This window comes from Phascolarctos cinereus, unplaced genomic scaffold (assembly GCF_003287225.1).
Source record: "Phascolarctos cinereus isolate Bilbo 61053 unplaced genomic scaffold, phaCin_HiC Scaffold_9;HRSCAF=440, whole genome shotgun sequence".
NCBI lineage: Eukaryota > Metazoa > Chordata > Mammalia > Diprotodontia > Phascolarctidae > Phascolarctos > Phascolarctos cinereus.
The window spans coordinates 253120447-253134610 of NW_027556402.1; the positions used below are offsets into that span (position 1 = coordinate 253120447).

The window sequence follows — 14164 nt, forward strand, 5'->3', positions numbered from 1 at the left end:
AGACACCCCGGGGAGCATACACGTGCGGATGCTGTGAAGTACCTGCGTGTCCCTGGCACGTCACTGCCCTTCTCGGGGACTCAAACAGAAGCTGGACTCTAACATTCTGTATTCTAGGCTCCAGCCCTGCCGTCCTGTGTTCTGAGTCACCTCCCAAATCTGACATTCTGCCTCTGTGTTCTAAGGTTCTGAGGTCCCTCTCACCTCTGACATTCCGTGTTCTTTGGCCCCTCCTAGCTCCAGAGAATTGGGTTTGGGTTCAGGGGGCCTACGCCCTCCTCTGAGGAGGAGAAGACCCTTGAGCAGTGCCCCCACCTCCCCTTGGCAGGACCAGCGATTCGGGTCCCCAGTATCTGGAGGGTGGGTCAGACTCTTGTGCTTGGCCCCGAGGGCAGAATCTGGAGCCAGGGAGGGAAGCTGCAGACAGACAGACAGACTCCGTGTCGGGAGACCTGGCCCAGAGAGGAGGGTGGTCTTCCTCCTGCGAGGGGCTCGATGATGGGCTGGGGGACCCTGGCGCTCAGGTGCTGTGCCTCTGGATTTATGTCACAGCTCTGCCACCAGTGACTTACCTGTAGAGCATGGTCATGTCCTCGTGACCTCACTAGCATTTATATGGAGCTTAAAGGGTTATAACGTTATCTCATTTGATCTCTACAACAGCTCTGGGAGGTGGGTGCCGTTATGACCCCCATTTTACAGGTGAGGAAACTGAGGCAGGCAGAGGTTAAATGACTTGCCCAGGGTCACACAGCCAGTTAGTGTCTGAGGCTGGATTTGAACTCAGCTCTTCCTGACTCCAGGCCCAGTGCCCTGTGCACTGTGGCACCCCCTGCCTGCCTGTTGACCTTTTAACCTTTTCGAGCTTTGGTTTCCTGCTCTCCAAAATGAGGGGATTGGCCTTGCCCCACTCCCAGGCTAGGACCCCGATCTCTTAGAACTCTGGGGCGTGAGGTCCTTTTCACTCTTAAATCCTGAGATTCTCTGGTCTGCATCTGCACTCATGGCCTACGACTTCATCCAGGGGTGTGGCATCTCCATATGCGCACACACACGCACACACTTCTCGGTGCCCACCAGACAGCACCAGCAGCCCCGCGGGAGCGTGCCTGGTGCCAGGGTGGGCCATAGGTCTCTTGGCTTCATTCTTGGGGTTGGGTTCGGGCTCCTGGGTCCTGTCTCTAGGAAGGCCAGCTTCCCAATTGTAGCCGAGCCGTCCTCGAGCCTCAGCACGGCCTCCTGGTTCCGGCTGGGTCCCACTTAGCACCTGGGAAGGCCATTGTCTAAAGGCATGGCGCCATGTTGTCCACAGGCTCAAAGTTGCAATTGGAAACCCAACAGAAAGAATGATGTGGGGCCTTGAAACCGCGTCATAGAGGAATCCATTGACGAAAGAAACATGGCAGTCCCCGGGAGCAGAGGGTGGAAGTGGCAGGGGCCAACGTGGGGCAGAAGGAAGCCGTCCCACAGTCTAATGGGCAGCCTTGGGGAGGAGGGGGTCTTTCCTTCTTTGAGGTCTTCAAGTAGAAGTCCCGGGAGGCTGTGGCGAGGGTCTTTCCCAAGCGTGAGTAGGAGGGCCTTTGAGGTCCTTCCCAGCTAGGAGACGCCCCTGGCCCAAATCATGGTGGACCGGACATCCTGGCTTCTCCGGGAGTGTGGACCGGAGCCGGAGACAGGCCAGAGTGGTGCAGTTATAGTGACGATGGGGTGAGGGAACGGGGACACACCGAAGACCTTTCAGGAAGAATGAGCGTGAAGGGAGGTGCTTAGACTCTGTCAAATCTATGGGCCAAACATACTGATTGATCCTGTCCTGGCCGAGGGGCCGGCCTCTCATTGACACTCGAGAGAGGTCAGTTTAAGGAAGAGCGTGTCGGGCTTGGTGTCAGAGAATCTGGATTCGAATCCAGACCGGCTCATCCTTAGTGGGGAAGCTCTGGACTCTTGTTCTCCTAGCCTCAGTTTACTTCTCTGTCAAATCAGGGACTCCTGCCTAGCCCTGAAGCTGTGATCGCCAAAGGGTCCTGCGTCGCCTAATGTTCCAGACTTGGTCGTCTCCCTCCTTCCGATGGGAGCTCCTTGGGAATGGGGCTGGCTTCTGGTTCTTTCTGTATCGCTAGAGCTTTGCACACAGTAAGCGCTCAATAAATGCTCTTTTGATTCTTTCGTAGAGAATGTATGCAACTCATTCCATTCAGCAGGCATCTATTAAACGCCTGTTGTGTGCCAGGCCCTACGGGATTTGTTGTACGCTTTCAGTCATGTCCGACTCTTCGTGACCCAACTTGGGGTTTTTTGGGCAAAGATCTTGGGAGGGTTTGCCATCCCCTTCTCCAGTGCGATGCAGAGGCACCTTGGAGACAGTCCAGCCCCTGGAGACTTTCACCTGCAGCCCCCCCTGCCTTTGAGAAGCTCCTCATCGTGCTGGGGTCCCCACCCCCTCCCCTCATCCCCTCCCCTTCCCCTCTTTTTCAGGTTCTGCTCATCATTTTCCTTCCTTCTCTCCCCGCTTCCTTATAAAGTGATTTTCCTGACGTGACGGGTCACTCCCCTACTCCCCAGACTCAAACGGAAAGCCCTTTGTTGGAACAGAGAGCTCTTCACGGCCCAGCCCCCTCCCCCCAGTCTGTGACCATTGGCAATCCATCAGGAAGCATTTATTAATCGCCGACTGTGTGCCAGGCTACAAAACCCAGAGTAGGCAAGTAGGAGCTGGCAGGCGGCCATCATTTGGATTCCTTCCTCTCCTCTCCACCCGGGCGGGGGCGTCTGCTGATTGACCACAGAGATGTCCAAAGGGGGCAGAATCGAGAGTCAGAAGGGTCCTCCCTCGAGAGGCCGTTCAGCCCATCCCTTACCTGACCAGGGAATCCTTCTGTGATGTCTTCTTCGAGGGGTCGTCTAGTCAAATACCTCCAGTGATGGGGAACTCACTACCTCTGAAGGCGCCTCGCTCCTCTTTTGGACATCCCGGGGTTAGATAAAGCCGTGGATGACGGAGCCTTAATGCGTTATGAAGGGAACCGGGGGACATGGGGGAGGAGACCCCGCCCAGTCACCCTCACCAGGGACTGCCCCGATCTGGCCCCGTTATTGAGTGCCTACTGTGTGAGGGACGCTGGGCTAGGTCCAGTTTGTGCCCTTCTGTCCTTGCTTAAAGTCCTCTGGCAGTCCTCCCCTGCGTAGATGCTCTAGCCTGGCAGTGATGTAAAGAGGCGGCATCGCCCAAGGGCATCTGGCTACGCCTGCTGAAATAACTAGGCCTTAAGGTTTGCCAGGCACTACACAAACATCATCTCGTGTGGGCTTCCCTGCAACCCTCCCGTTTTGTCGATGGGAACGCTGTGGCCTACAAGGGTCACACAGCTAGTGTGTGTCCGAGAAAGGGTTTGCGCTCAAGTCTTCCTGACGCCAGGTCCAGCCCACTGCAGAGGCCAGTGGGGTTAGAGCTCGATTCTAGGACTGGGCTGAGTTGACAAGCCCCCGGGGCTCTGTCGGTGGTAGCCCCCGTGAGGAATTTAGGGAGCGTGTGTCTCGTGAGAGCCGCCTTGGGCCACGTCACAGGCCAGCTTGAGGAGACTGGGCTGGCCGAGCTCTCGTCCCGGGCCATCCGCTGGCCTTCATCGGTCAGAGGGGAGCCTAGGGGAGAAGCGTGTGGAGGCCCTCTCCCATGCTAGATTTCTCCCGGAGGCACTTCCTGTGTTAGAGGCTCCCCTGCGGGGCCCTGCAGCCCCTCTCCTCCTGGCTCCGTGCTTCCGGGATGGAGGTGCTTCCTTCTTCTGGGGAGGGAGGCCGGCAGGCCAGGCCCTGGTCTTTGGTGCGGCTCAAGCCCCGTTGGGCGTCGGGCAGTGAGGTGACGTGGGGACAGGCTCCGGCCGCTGTCCTGGGAAGGGCCCCGGAGCCGGGGCGGGGGGACGCCTTCCTCCCCCAGCACGCACGAGGTCCCTTCCTGACCACGACCAACGTTCAGGTCTAGAAGCTCAGCTGTGGGGAACATCTTTCCCCCCTGCCTGCCCCCTCTCTCTGCCCCTTCTGAGGGCCCCGAGTCTCCAGCTGGCATGGGAAGGGAGGCTGCTGGCCATGGCAAGAGGGAATCGCCCCCACCCAGGACCTGTGCCCTGGGCATGTCATTGACCGGCCCTCCCGCTGTTCCAGGAGGGGTTTGCTGGGTACATCATGACCTTTCTGGTTCACGGTTTCCCTCTGCCTAAGCCACTGATAAAAAAGAACCCTCCTTTCCTCTCCCCTTCCCCCAGGAGCTGGACGTCCAGCCACCTGGGCACCACACCTGCCCCTCCCTCTCCTCGCCCAGATCCCTCCCCCTCCTGGCCCAGGGCAGAGCAGAAGGCACTGCCCCCTTCGGCTTTTTGCAGAAATGGGGGAGCTGGGGTGAGGCTGTCTCTGGAAAGTCTGCTGTGGTTCTGCCTTATGGGAGGGTGGGGAGGCAGGAATTCAAGGCTGGCTCGGGCTGGGCTCGGGGGAGGGTTGGCCCAGGCTGCAGAGCCTTCTGTCCATCCGTCCACACTGCTGAGAGTCCTGAGAGGCCCCGGGCTCTGGGCTGGCATCCAGAGGAGTGAGCTGGAGAACCTTCCCCCTGCTCCTGTACCCCCAGATCTCTTTCCTAATGGTCCCTGAGGTCCCCTGGCCCCTCATCCCTGAGACAGAAGCTCTTTCCTCCCGTGGAGAAGTCAAACCAAGTCAACGTGCGTTTATTGAGCACCTACTGTGTGCCAGGCACTGTACCAACACTGGGGATACAAAGAAAGGCAAAGACAGTGCCTGCCCTCAAGAAGCTTCCGTTCTCATGATGGAGACAGAATGTAAATAATTAAATAGATCCGAGTTGTACACAGAGTAGATGGAAGGCCATCTGAAAGGGAGAAAGGCAACCTCAGCCTGGTCTCCCTGGCTGGGGCCACGGCACCTTGAGGGTTCCAGGGAGCAGACAGCTCTGCTTGGGGCCTGTCCGGCAGGCTTCTGGTCAGCGGGTGCACTGCCTACGGTTTGTGTGAATTTGAGCCTCGGTTTCCTCACCTGTACAACGGGGAGAGGGGAGGCTCCTTCTGGCCCAGAGCCTTGGGAAGCTCAGAAGGAGGAGAGCTTTGATGCAGCTCCCGGGGAGGGGGGCAGCAGGCTCCCTGTGCCCACGAGGGGCCAGGTGGGCACAGGTAAGCCTGAGTGCCGTGGGCCTCTGTTTCTCTGCAGCGCTCTGCCCGATTCCCCTCCAGACTCCGGCTCTGAGGCCTATTCCCCCCAGCAGGTGAACGGTGAGTGCAGCGGGCACCTCCCTCCCCCTCCGGCTTTTGGGAAAGTGGTTGGAACTGCGTTATCGGGGTGTGGGGGAGGCGGGGGAGGGAGGCAGCCTCCCTGAACGTGGGGAGATTATCGCTGGGCAAACACTACCTGACTTTTACCTATTGTTGAGGCAGAGGGGTGGGGGTGGGGGGCGCCCGGGTTGGCAGGCGGGTGGGGAGCCGCGTTCAGCTCCGGCCCCAGAGGCTGCCTCTGCCTCCCCGAGATGCGGCCGGCCTCTCCGGGCCGCATCGCACTCGCCCTTCGGCGGTAAGTGTGGGCCCGCCTGACGCGGGGGTGGGGCACAGGGCCGGGGGTGCCCATCCTGGGTGGCTCTGGTGGCCGGAGCCTGGATGGGCTGTTCCCATCCTTTGCCCCTTCTTGGAATGGGGAACCACCCACTGATTGTGGGGAGGGGGTGGTTTGTGTCTGGTGGGGGGCCTCCAGACCCTGGCAGCGCCCTGACCCACGGCTTGGGGAGTGCAGCTGAGAGAGGGGTCAAGAGTTCTGTTTATCTTACCAGAAACATGCCTGGAATTCCTCTGGGGGGAACACAGGGAGCTGCCCCCTCCCCACCATGGCCCCTCCACCCCAGGGGAAGGGGGAAGGGGGAGGGTCTGCCTTCTCCAGGGCAGCTGAGCTGCTCGCAGCAGAGCCCGGGGGCTCCCCTTGGCGCTGCTTACGGGCCTCGTCCCTCTGACCCTCCAGGCGTGAGCAGGCCTGCTGCCTGCTCTGAAGGCGTCCCCTTGCCTGTGTCCTGGGGGGCCAAAGCCAGACCTCCCCTCTCCTTTGCTGGCTCAGGGGGCCTGCCTTGCCTTCAGCCACATGGGACAGGCCGGGTTCTCCCTGGCACAGTGGTGGTGGTACGACCCACGGGAGGGTGGCCTCCTTGGCTGTTGGCCCATTGGGCCTCCTGCCTTCCCTGGTGGCTTGTGCACCTGGCTAGGTGTGAGGGTGGAAGAGAGGAGAGATTGGGCTGAGCAGCCGCTTTATTGGGGTGCGGATGGGTGCCCTCTCAGGGACTCACTGTCCCGGCTTCCTCTTTTCTCCCAGCCCCCAGCTCTGTGCGTCCTATACACCTGGGGCCTGGGCCAAGAATTCAGGGGCCTCGGGGGGGTGGGGGGTCGGGACACTGAGGGAGCTGAGAAGGAGACTGAAGCCGGTGAGGAGCAGCCAAGCTCCTTCTCTCTAACCACCCCCTTCCCGCTCTCTCCCTCTCCTGAAGACCCTCACCTCTTGCGAACGATGACCCCCGAGAACATGTGCCACGTCAGCATCCCCTCCCGCCTGGAGCACCCTCCCCCTCCGCCTCCCGCCACCCACCTGGCGGGCCCTCCCCCTCCCACCACTCACCTGGCCGGCCCTCCCCCTCCCACCACTCACCTGGCCGGGCCTCCCCTGCCTCCCCCGCCCCACTACCCTGCCCTGCAGCGGGATCTGTACATGAAGGCAGAGCCTCTCATGCCCCCCTATGCCATGGGGCAGGGCGTGGCCCCCGGAGACCTGCACCATGCCCAGCAGTCACAGATGCTTCACCAGCTGCTGCAGCAGCATGGCACTGAGTAAGCACCCTGCCCTCCTCCCCCTCCCCCGGACTGCAGAACAGGCCTCCTTAAGGCTTTGCTGGCTGATAGCAGGGCCTGGGGCGCAGCGAGGTGGCTGACTTTGCCCCTTGGCTAGGGCTGTTAGGCAGGGGGAGGTGCCGGGAAGGAGGGTCAAGGGAGAGAGGGAGAATTCATAAGCTGCTACTTAGAGAGCCGAGATGTCAGCTGGTCTGACCTCAGTTTACAGAGGTAGAAACTGAGGCAGGCGTGTGGGAGAGGGGTGTCAGACCTCAGCTGGAAGGCACCTCAAAGTCAAGCGAGCAAGGGTCCGGGACCACATTTGGGTCATGGATCCCACCGATGTTTTAGTGAAACCTGTGGACCCTTTTCAGAATAAATACCAAGACAGTTTTATAAAGACGCAAAATAAAATACATAGGGTTACAGAAGTTGCCAGTTATATTGAACTATGTATCTTAAAATATATTTTAAAAAAATTTACAGACACCAGGTTAAGAACCCCTGATTTAGTCTGAGTTCATTTTACAGATGAGGAAACTGAGGCAGTCATGTATCACATGGCTGCAGAGAGTGAGTCAGTCATGCTGTGTGAAGCTATAGGGGAGAGGAGTATAATTCATGGGCTTGTAGACCACGGGACTTTGGCCATCATTCAGTCTGATCTCATTTTACAGAAAAGGAAACTGAGGCAGAGAGAAGGGAGGGAACTTGTCTGCCTTCTCACCCAGGCCCCAGGGTGTGCTGCTCTTCCTGGATCCTGCCAAGCCTCCTCTCTCTGACAATTCAGTTCCATTCAACAAACATCTTTTTAGCTGTAGCTCTGGGCAGGGCACAGAGGCCTATTGGGAGAGAGAGAAGCTTAAGATGCTGGACCACCGCCCCCCTTCCCCTCTATGGAGCTTACAGCCAGTAGGAGGAAGGCACATAAACACAGATGACTCTGGTAGAGGGTCCCACGTTAAAAAACAAAAAAAACAAAAACTGAGAAAAGGGGCAGCTAGGTAGTGGATAGAGCCTTGGAGTCAGGAGGACCTGAGTTCAAATGCAGCCTCAGACTCTTACTCTGGGCAAGTCACTTAACCCCCATTGCCTCCAAAATTAAAAAAAAAAAAGAGGGTCCCACCCCATGTTAGGTGCGTTAGAAAAGAGCATTAGAGGTGGCCTGTGAGTAGATGGGAGGAAATGTATCAGGCAGTGTTGGGAAGGAAGGCATCCCAGTCATGGGCAAAGGTTTGGAGGCAGGAGATCATGGGGGTAGAGTAGCTTAGCCAGGCAGCAGGAAGTGTGATGCCTTGGTAGCGAGCTGGGTGTGTAAACAGGGGGTGAGGGGCTCCTCATGCCAGGGGGCAGGGTGCCCACCCCCAGCAGCTCAGGGTCCCCTTTCTGCCAGGCTCCCTGCACACCCTTCCAAGAAGAGGAAACACTCCGAGTCACCCCCCAACACCCTCAACACCCAGATGCTCAACGGGATGATAAAACAGGAGCCAGGTACGGTGGCATCCCTGCCCCTCCATCCTGCCAGAGCCCCAACGCCACCCTGGCATCAGCAAGGTCCCCTCTCGCCAGGACCGGGATCCCTCCCCCTCAGCATTGCCAGAGTCCAGACACCACCCTGGCATCCACAGGGGGCACCTTCACCAGGTATGCCACCCCTCCTCCCCAGCCTAGGCCCCCAGTGGCACCTGTTGGCGGGATAGCGTGGGAGGGGGAGGCAGAGATGCCCACTGGGGTGGGCGGAGGGATTGGGGCAAAGAGGGCAGATGGGCGGGGCACGCCCAAGTTGGGAGAGGGAAGGAAGCAGCCCAGCTTCTTGGGCTCGACAGGGCTGGGCTGGCATAGGACCGTTGGCTGCCCCCTCCTCTTGCAGGCCTCATGCAGGACACTGAGAGCCTGAACGGCTCCTACCTGGATCCCAATTACCAGTCTATTAAGTGGCAGCCACACCAGCAGAACAAGTGGGCCTCACTCTATGATGCCAGTTACAAGGAGCTGTGAGTGACGGGGCCTGGGGATGGGGGGCTGAGTCTGGGGGCATCTGGGGCTGGTAGGGCCCTGAGGCTAGGGCTGGGGGGGCTGGGGGAGGCCCTGGGGCTGGGGGGGCCTGGGGCTGGGGTGCTAAGTCTGGGGGGCATCTGGGGCTGATGGGGCCCTGAGACTAGAGCGGGGGGGGGCTGGGGAGGCCCTGGGGCTGGGGGGACCTAGGGCTGGGGGGACTGAGGAGGCCCTGAAGTTAGGGCTGGGGGGGCTGGGGAGGCCGGGGGGGCTGAGTCTGGGGGGGATCTTGGGCTGGTATGGCCCTGAAGCTAGGGCTGGGGGGGACCTGGGGCTGGGGGGCCCTGAAGCTAGGGCTGGGGAGGCCGGGGGGGGGACTGAGTCTGGGGGGGCCCTGAAGCTGGGGCTGGGAGGGGCCTGGGGCAAGGGGGCCCTGGGGCTGGCGCTGGGGGGGCCTGGGGCTAGAGGACTCCCTTCCTTCCTCCCTGAGGCCCTGGGGAGCCTCTGTCCCACCTCCAGAGAAGGACAGTTCAGGGAAGGAAGAGGTGGGGGAGGAGGAAGAGGAAGGAGAGGTCTGCTGGCCAGGGGAGGCAGGCTCAGGCGGGTGGATGTTTTGGGCAGAGGTGATGGGCTCACTTCCTGCATTCCAGAAAAGTGACAGGCAGTTGGCTAGAGAGGGCTGGGGAGGGGTCTTCCAGGAACCCACAGATCTCCCTGCACTGCCCTGCCTCTGCCTTCCAAGCATCAGAGCCAGGAGTGGGGTGCAGGAGGCTTGTCCAGGCCCCTCCTAAGGACCTGCAGGGCCATCCCCCCACTTGAACTGGCCCCAAGGGCAGTTTGGCACTGGCCTGGCGGGGGGCTTCCCATCTCCGGGAATGAAAGGATGGTGGCAGAGCTCCCAAGTGCTGGGCCTGGGTGTTGGGACCCCTGGGAACTTTCCCAGCCTGCCTTGGGAGTTTGTCCCACAGGACCCCACCTCAGAGATGATGGCTGAGTCCTGGGAGGGGTGGGGGCTGTCACTCAGAGATGTCCAGGGAGACGTGGCCTCCGTGTGAGCAGCTCAGCCGGGGCTGAGGGGACAGAGGAGGCCCCCAGAAGCCTGGCCTTGCAGAGCTCTCCCCAGCCCCTGGGGCCTCAAGGCCTAGTCCAGACCCCTTCTTTTACTGGCGAGGAAACTGAGGCCCAGGGCCTCCAGTGACTCACCCAAAGTGAGGCGCAGAACCAGGATTTGAACCCAGTTCCTCTGGCTCTGATACCTCAGAACCACACAGCCTCTTAGTTCCTATCAGGCCTTGTTCTCCCTGACCTCATCCCTCTGGCCAGCACTAAGCTGATGGAGGCCCCTAAAGCCCAAGTCAGTCATGGAACATCATCTGTGTGGGCTGCTTGGGAGGAGGAGGGGGAGGAGGAGGGGGAGGAGGAGGAGGAGAAGGAGGAGGAAGAGGAAGACGAAGAGGAGGAGGGAGGAGGAGGAAGAGGAGAGGGAGGAGGGGGAGGGGGAGGAAGAGGAAGAAGAGGAGGGAGGAGGAGGAAGAGGAGGAGGAGAAGGAGGAGGAAGAGGAAGAAGAAGAGGAGGAGGGAGGAGGAGGAAGAGGAGAGGGAGGAGGGGGGGGGAGGAAGAGGAAGAAGAAGAGGAGGGAGGAGGAGGAAGAGGAGAGGGAGGAGGTGGGGAAGAGGAGGAGGAGGAAGGGGAGGAAGAGGAAGAAGAGGAGGGAGGAGGAGGAAGAGGAGAGGGAGGGGGAGGGGGAGGAAGAAGAGGAGGAGGGAGGAGGAGGAAGAGGAGAGGGAGGAGGGGGAGGGGGAGGAAGAGGAGAGGGAGGAGGAGGAGGAAGAGGAGGAGGAAGGGGAGGAAGAGGAAGAAGAGGAGGGAGGAGGGGGAAGAGGAGGAAGAGGAGGGAGGAGGAAGAGGAAGAAGAAGAGGAGGAGGGAGGAGGAGGAGGGGGAAGAGGAGGGAAAGGAAGAGAAGAGGGGGAGGAAGAGGAGGAAGGGGGGGTGGAGGCAGCGTAGTAAAGCCAACACACTTCCCAGCTAGAGATTAACCAGATCCCAGGAGCCCCAGTCTGCTCCCTCCTCCTTTCCCCTTCTTCTTCCTCCCACTCCTCCTCTTCTTCTTCCCCCCTTTTCCTCTTCTTCCTCCTCCCCTCTTCCTCCTCTTCCTCCTCCTCTTCCTCCTCCCCTCTTCCTCCTCCCCTCTTCCTCCTCCTCTTCCTCCTCCTCCTCCCCTCTTCCTCCTCCTCCTCTTTCTCTTCCCCTCCCCTTCCTCCCCCTCCCCCTCTTCCTTCCTCTCCTTCCTCCTCCCCCTTCCCCCTCCTCTTCCTCTTCCCCCTCCTCCCCTCTTCCACCCTTCCCCCTCCTCTTCCCCCTCCCCCTCCTCCCCCTCCTCCTCTCGTCCCTTCCAATCAGAGCACTGTGTTGTCCCTCGGTCCTGGGGTCCAGGGTCTGTTGCAGAGCTCCTGAGGCCCGGGTCAGGGAGAGGGGGGATAGAGAGCAGCAGTGCGGGGCCCACTAGTGGAGCGATGGGGGCAGCGCAGGGCCGGGCCGCCTCCCAGTCCCTCTCTCTCTGTCCTCGCGCCCTGGGAGGGGGTGGGCGTATAGGTCCGTCCTCTGGTGACCAGGGAAGTCGGGGTGTCACGTGCTCGTAGCATCTAGGTCTGGGAAGTTAGAGGTCAGCTGATACAAGCCCCTTGTTTCTCGGGGGCCAGGGTGGGTCTCAAGGGCAGTGATCCGTCCAGGACCACACAGCCGGGAAGAGGTCGAGGTCTTTCCGTGCCGTGCCCACTGAGCCGACCGCCCAAGTCCCCGAGCCGAGATCAGAGCAGGGCTCCCGCCCCCCAACCCTGCTGCCTTCTGTGCTGGAGAGGCGGAGGAGGGGAAGCAGCACAGCGGGAGGCCGGGGGGGGTGGGCAGGTGGTGCAGGCTGTGCCTGGCCCCTCGAGAGTCTCCAGCTTAGGGATTCTCCCCAAGGTGCCGTGGGACGGGCAGGGGCCGGAGCGGGGAACCGGGGCCTGTTGGCCCGCTAGCCACTGCATAGTTTCAGCGTCTCCAAGGCGACGGGGCTGTCAGCCAGAGATGAGGCTCCCCAGATGGCGGTTCTCCCAAGGCCCAGGCCCCTGCATGCCTCATCCTCTCCCAGGAAGTGGGGGGGGGGGGCTCCAGCTGGTTCTGATTTGCCGGGGAAGCTGGTGGGGTGGAGGGGCGATTTAGGGCCTCCTGCCTCCCCTCACCTCCCCCAGCCCTCCTGGCGCTTTCCCCAGGTCACTTCCTGAGTCCCTGGCCAGGATGAAGTGACCCTCTAGGCTGCACCAAGACGGGCCGACTTCAGCAGTACCAGCCTGAGCGTCGCAGGCTCCCTGCCCGACTGCCTAGAAAGTAGAGAGAGTCCTCTGGCCTGGGAGCCGGGAGATGCCCGGCCTTGAACTGCCGTTCTCATTCTCGCTAGCTGTGTGGCCCACTCTGAGCCTCAGCATCTTCATCTTTAAAACGGGGCTGATCCTGGTCTCACAGGATTATCATGTGTTCCTTACGTGTCCATGAACCTTGAAGGTGAAAAGCGTTGCCTGTTGGAGTCAGAGGCTTAGACCTTGTTCAGTCATTTCGGGTGTGTCTGACTCTCCGTGACCCTATTGGGGGGTTTTCTTGGCAGAGATACTGGAGTGGTTTGCCGTTTCCTTCTCCTGCTCATTTTACAGATGAGGAAACTGAGGCAAACAGGGTGAAGTGACTTGGCCAGGGTCACGCTGCTAGGAAGTGTCTGAGGTTGGATTTGAACTCGGGAAGTCTAGATCCAGCACCCTGTACACTGTGGTGCCTGGGTTTGGAGGGCCTGGGTTCAAATCCCACATCTGACACTTTTACCAGAGGTAAAACCCCGGGGGCCCAGGCGGAGAGTAGAAGGTGCATGTGTCTGTGGTCAGTGGGCCGGCCTTGCTAAGGCGCCGACCTTGGGGTCAGGGCTGAGGAATCTTTGAGCCCCGTTTACTGTTCTGTGAAAGGGCTGAGATCTGAGTCAGTAACGGGGGAAGAAGACCCTTGAACACCGAGGGCAGTCACAGCATCTCCAAGAATTCAGTTCAGGCCCTAGGGGATACAACCACAATAAGACTAGCGCTGCCCTCAGGAAGCTTACACTCTTCTAAGGGGATAGACTGAGGAAGGTGGCCGCTGCAGCGCAATGGGGCAGACAGCTGTGCGCTGACAAGCTCTGTGCGACATGAGACACCCTGAGGGAAGGCGCTAGCCTTCAGAGGGGCCGGGAAAGGCTTCTGAGATGAGGAGGGGGAGAATTCCAGGCGTGGGGCCCAGCCGGAGTAGGGCACATGCCCAGAGTCTGGAGATGAGGGTCTCGAGCAAGAAGCAGAAAAGGGGGGGGGTCTCCATTCTCCAAGCCTCAGTTTCCTCCTCTCCCTTCTAACCCCGAGTCCCAGGCGCCCGACTGATGGTCTGGGAGGGGCCCCGCCCTGAGCACACCCCCGCCTTTGTCCCCCGCCTGCAGGCCCATGCTCACTTACCGGGTGGATGCCGACAAGGGCTTCAATTTCTCCGTGGGCGACGACGCCTTCGTGTGTCAGAAGAAGAACCACTTCCAGGTGACGGTGTACATCGGCATGCTCGGGGAGCCCAAGTACGTCAAGACCCCCGAGGGTCTGAAGCCCCTGGACTGCTTCTACCTGAAGCTGCACGGAGTGAAGGCAGGTTTGGGGGGGGGGGCTACGCTCAGCGGGGGGCCGTTGGCCGGCATCCAGTCCGGCTCCCCCTGCTAGGCCTCAGTCTCCCTGGCTGTAAAATAAAGGGACGTGATGCTGCAAGGTTGGCCGAGCGCTTTAGAAGGATCTTCCCATTGCATCCTCACAGCAATCTGTTATTCTCCCCATTTTACAGATGGGGAAACTGAGGCCGAGAGAATGGCAGCGCCCAAAGTTGCGTGCATAATAAGTAGCAGAATTTGTCTGTGACTTCAGATCACCCACTCTTGCTTCCTGTTTTATTTCAAATTTGCTGATGCCCATGCCTTTTATATTGATTTAATTTTAGAACATGAAGGTCTGCCTATGTAAGAGTGTGGATGGGGTGGTGGGAGACGTGCTAGGCTTGGAGTCTGGAGATCCAGAGACTGTCTTTGACATTTATTACTTGCATGACCTTGGGCAGGTCACTTCGCCTCAGTTTCCTCATCTGTCAAGGCATAATAACACTGTGGCTTAGTGGATAGGGCACTGGGCTTGGCGTCAGGAAGACCTAAATTTGAATTGTGCCTCAGATTCTTATGGTGTAACTCTGGGCGAGTCACTTAACTTCTCAGCCTCAGTTTCCCCATT

General features: G+C 59.9%; 1 protein-coding gene across 5 annotated transcripts in view; it reads left to right on the top strand.

The window, feature by feature from the left end:
* Nucleotides 1-14164, top strand: part of MYRF (myelin regulatory factor) — a 53673-nt gene that overhangs the window by 25634 nt on the left and 13875 nt on the right. For 3 of the 5 annotated variants that reach the window (XM_020968253.2, XM_020968255.2, XM_078148125.1), the window contains 5 exons: nucleotides 5206-5267; nucleotides 6518-6854; nucleotides 8248-8498; nucleotides 8725-8848; nucleotides 13342-13537. In XM_020968253.2, coding sequence (XP_020823912.1) covers nucleotides 5206-5267; nucleotides 6518-6854; nucleotides 8248-8498; nucleotides 8725-8848; nucleotides 13342-13537 — 970 coding nt within the window. The remainder of the gene's footprint in view (nucleotides 1-5205; nucleotides 5268-6517; nucleotides 6855-8247; nucleotides 8499-8724; nucleotides 8849-13341; nucleotides 13538-14164) is intronic. The other 2 variants (XM_078148123.1, XM_078148124.1) reach the window with 2 other exon arrangements.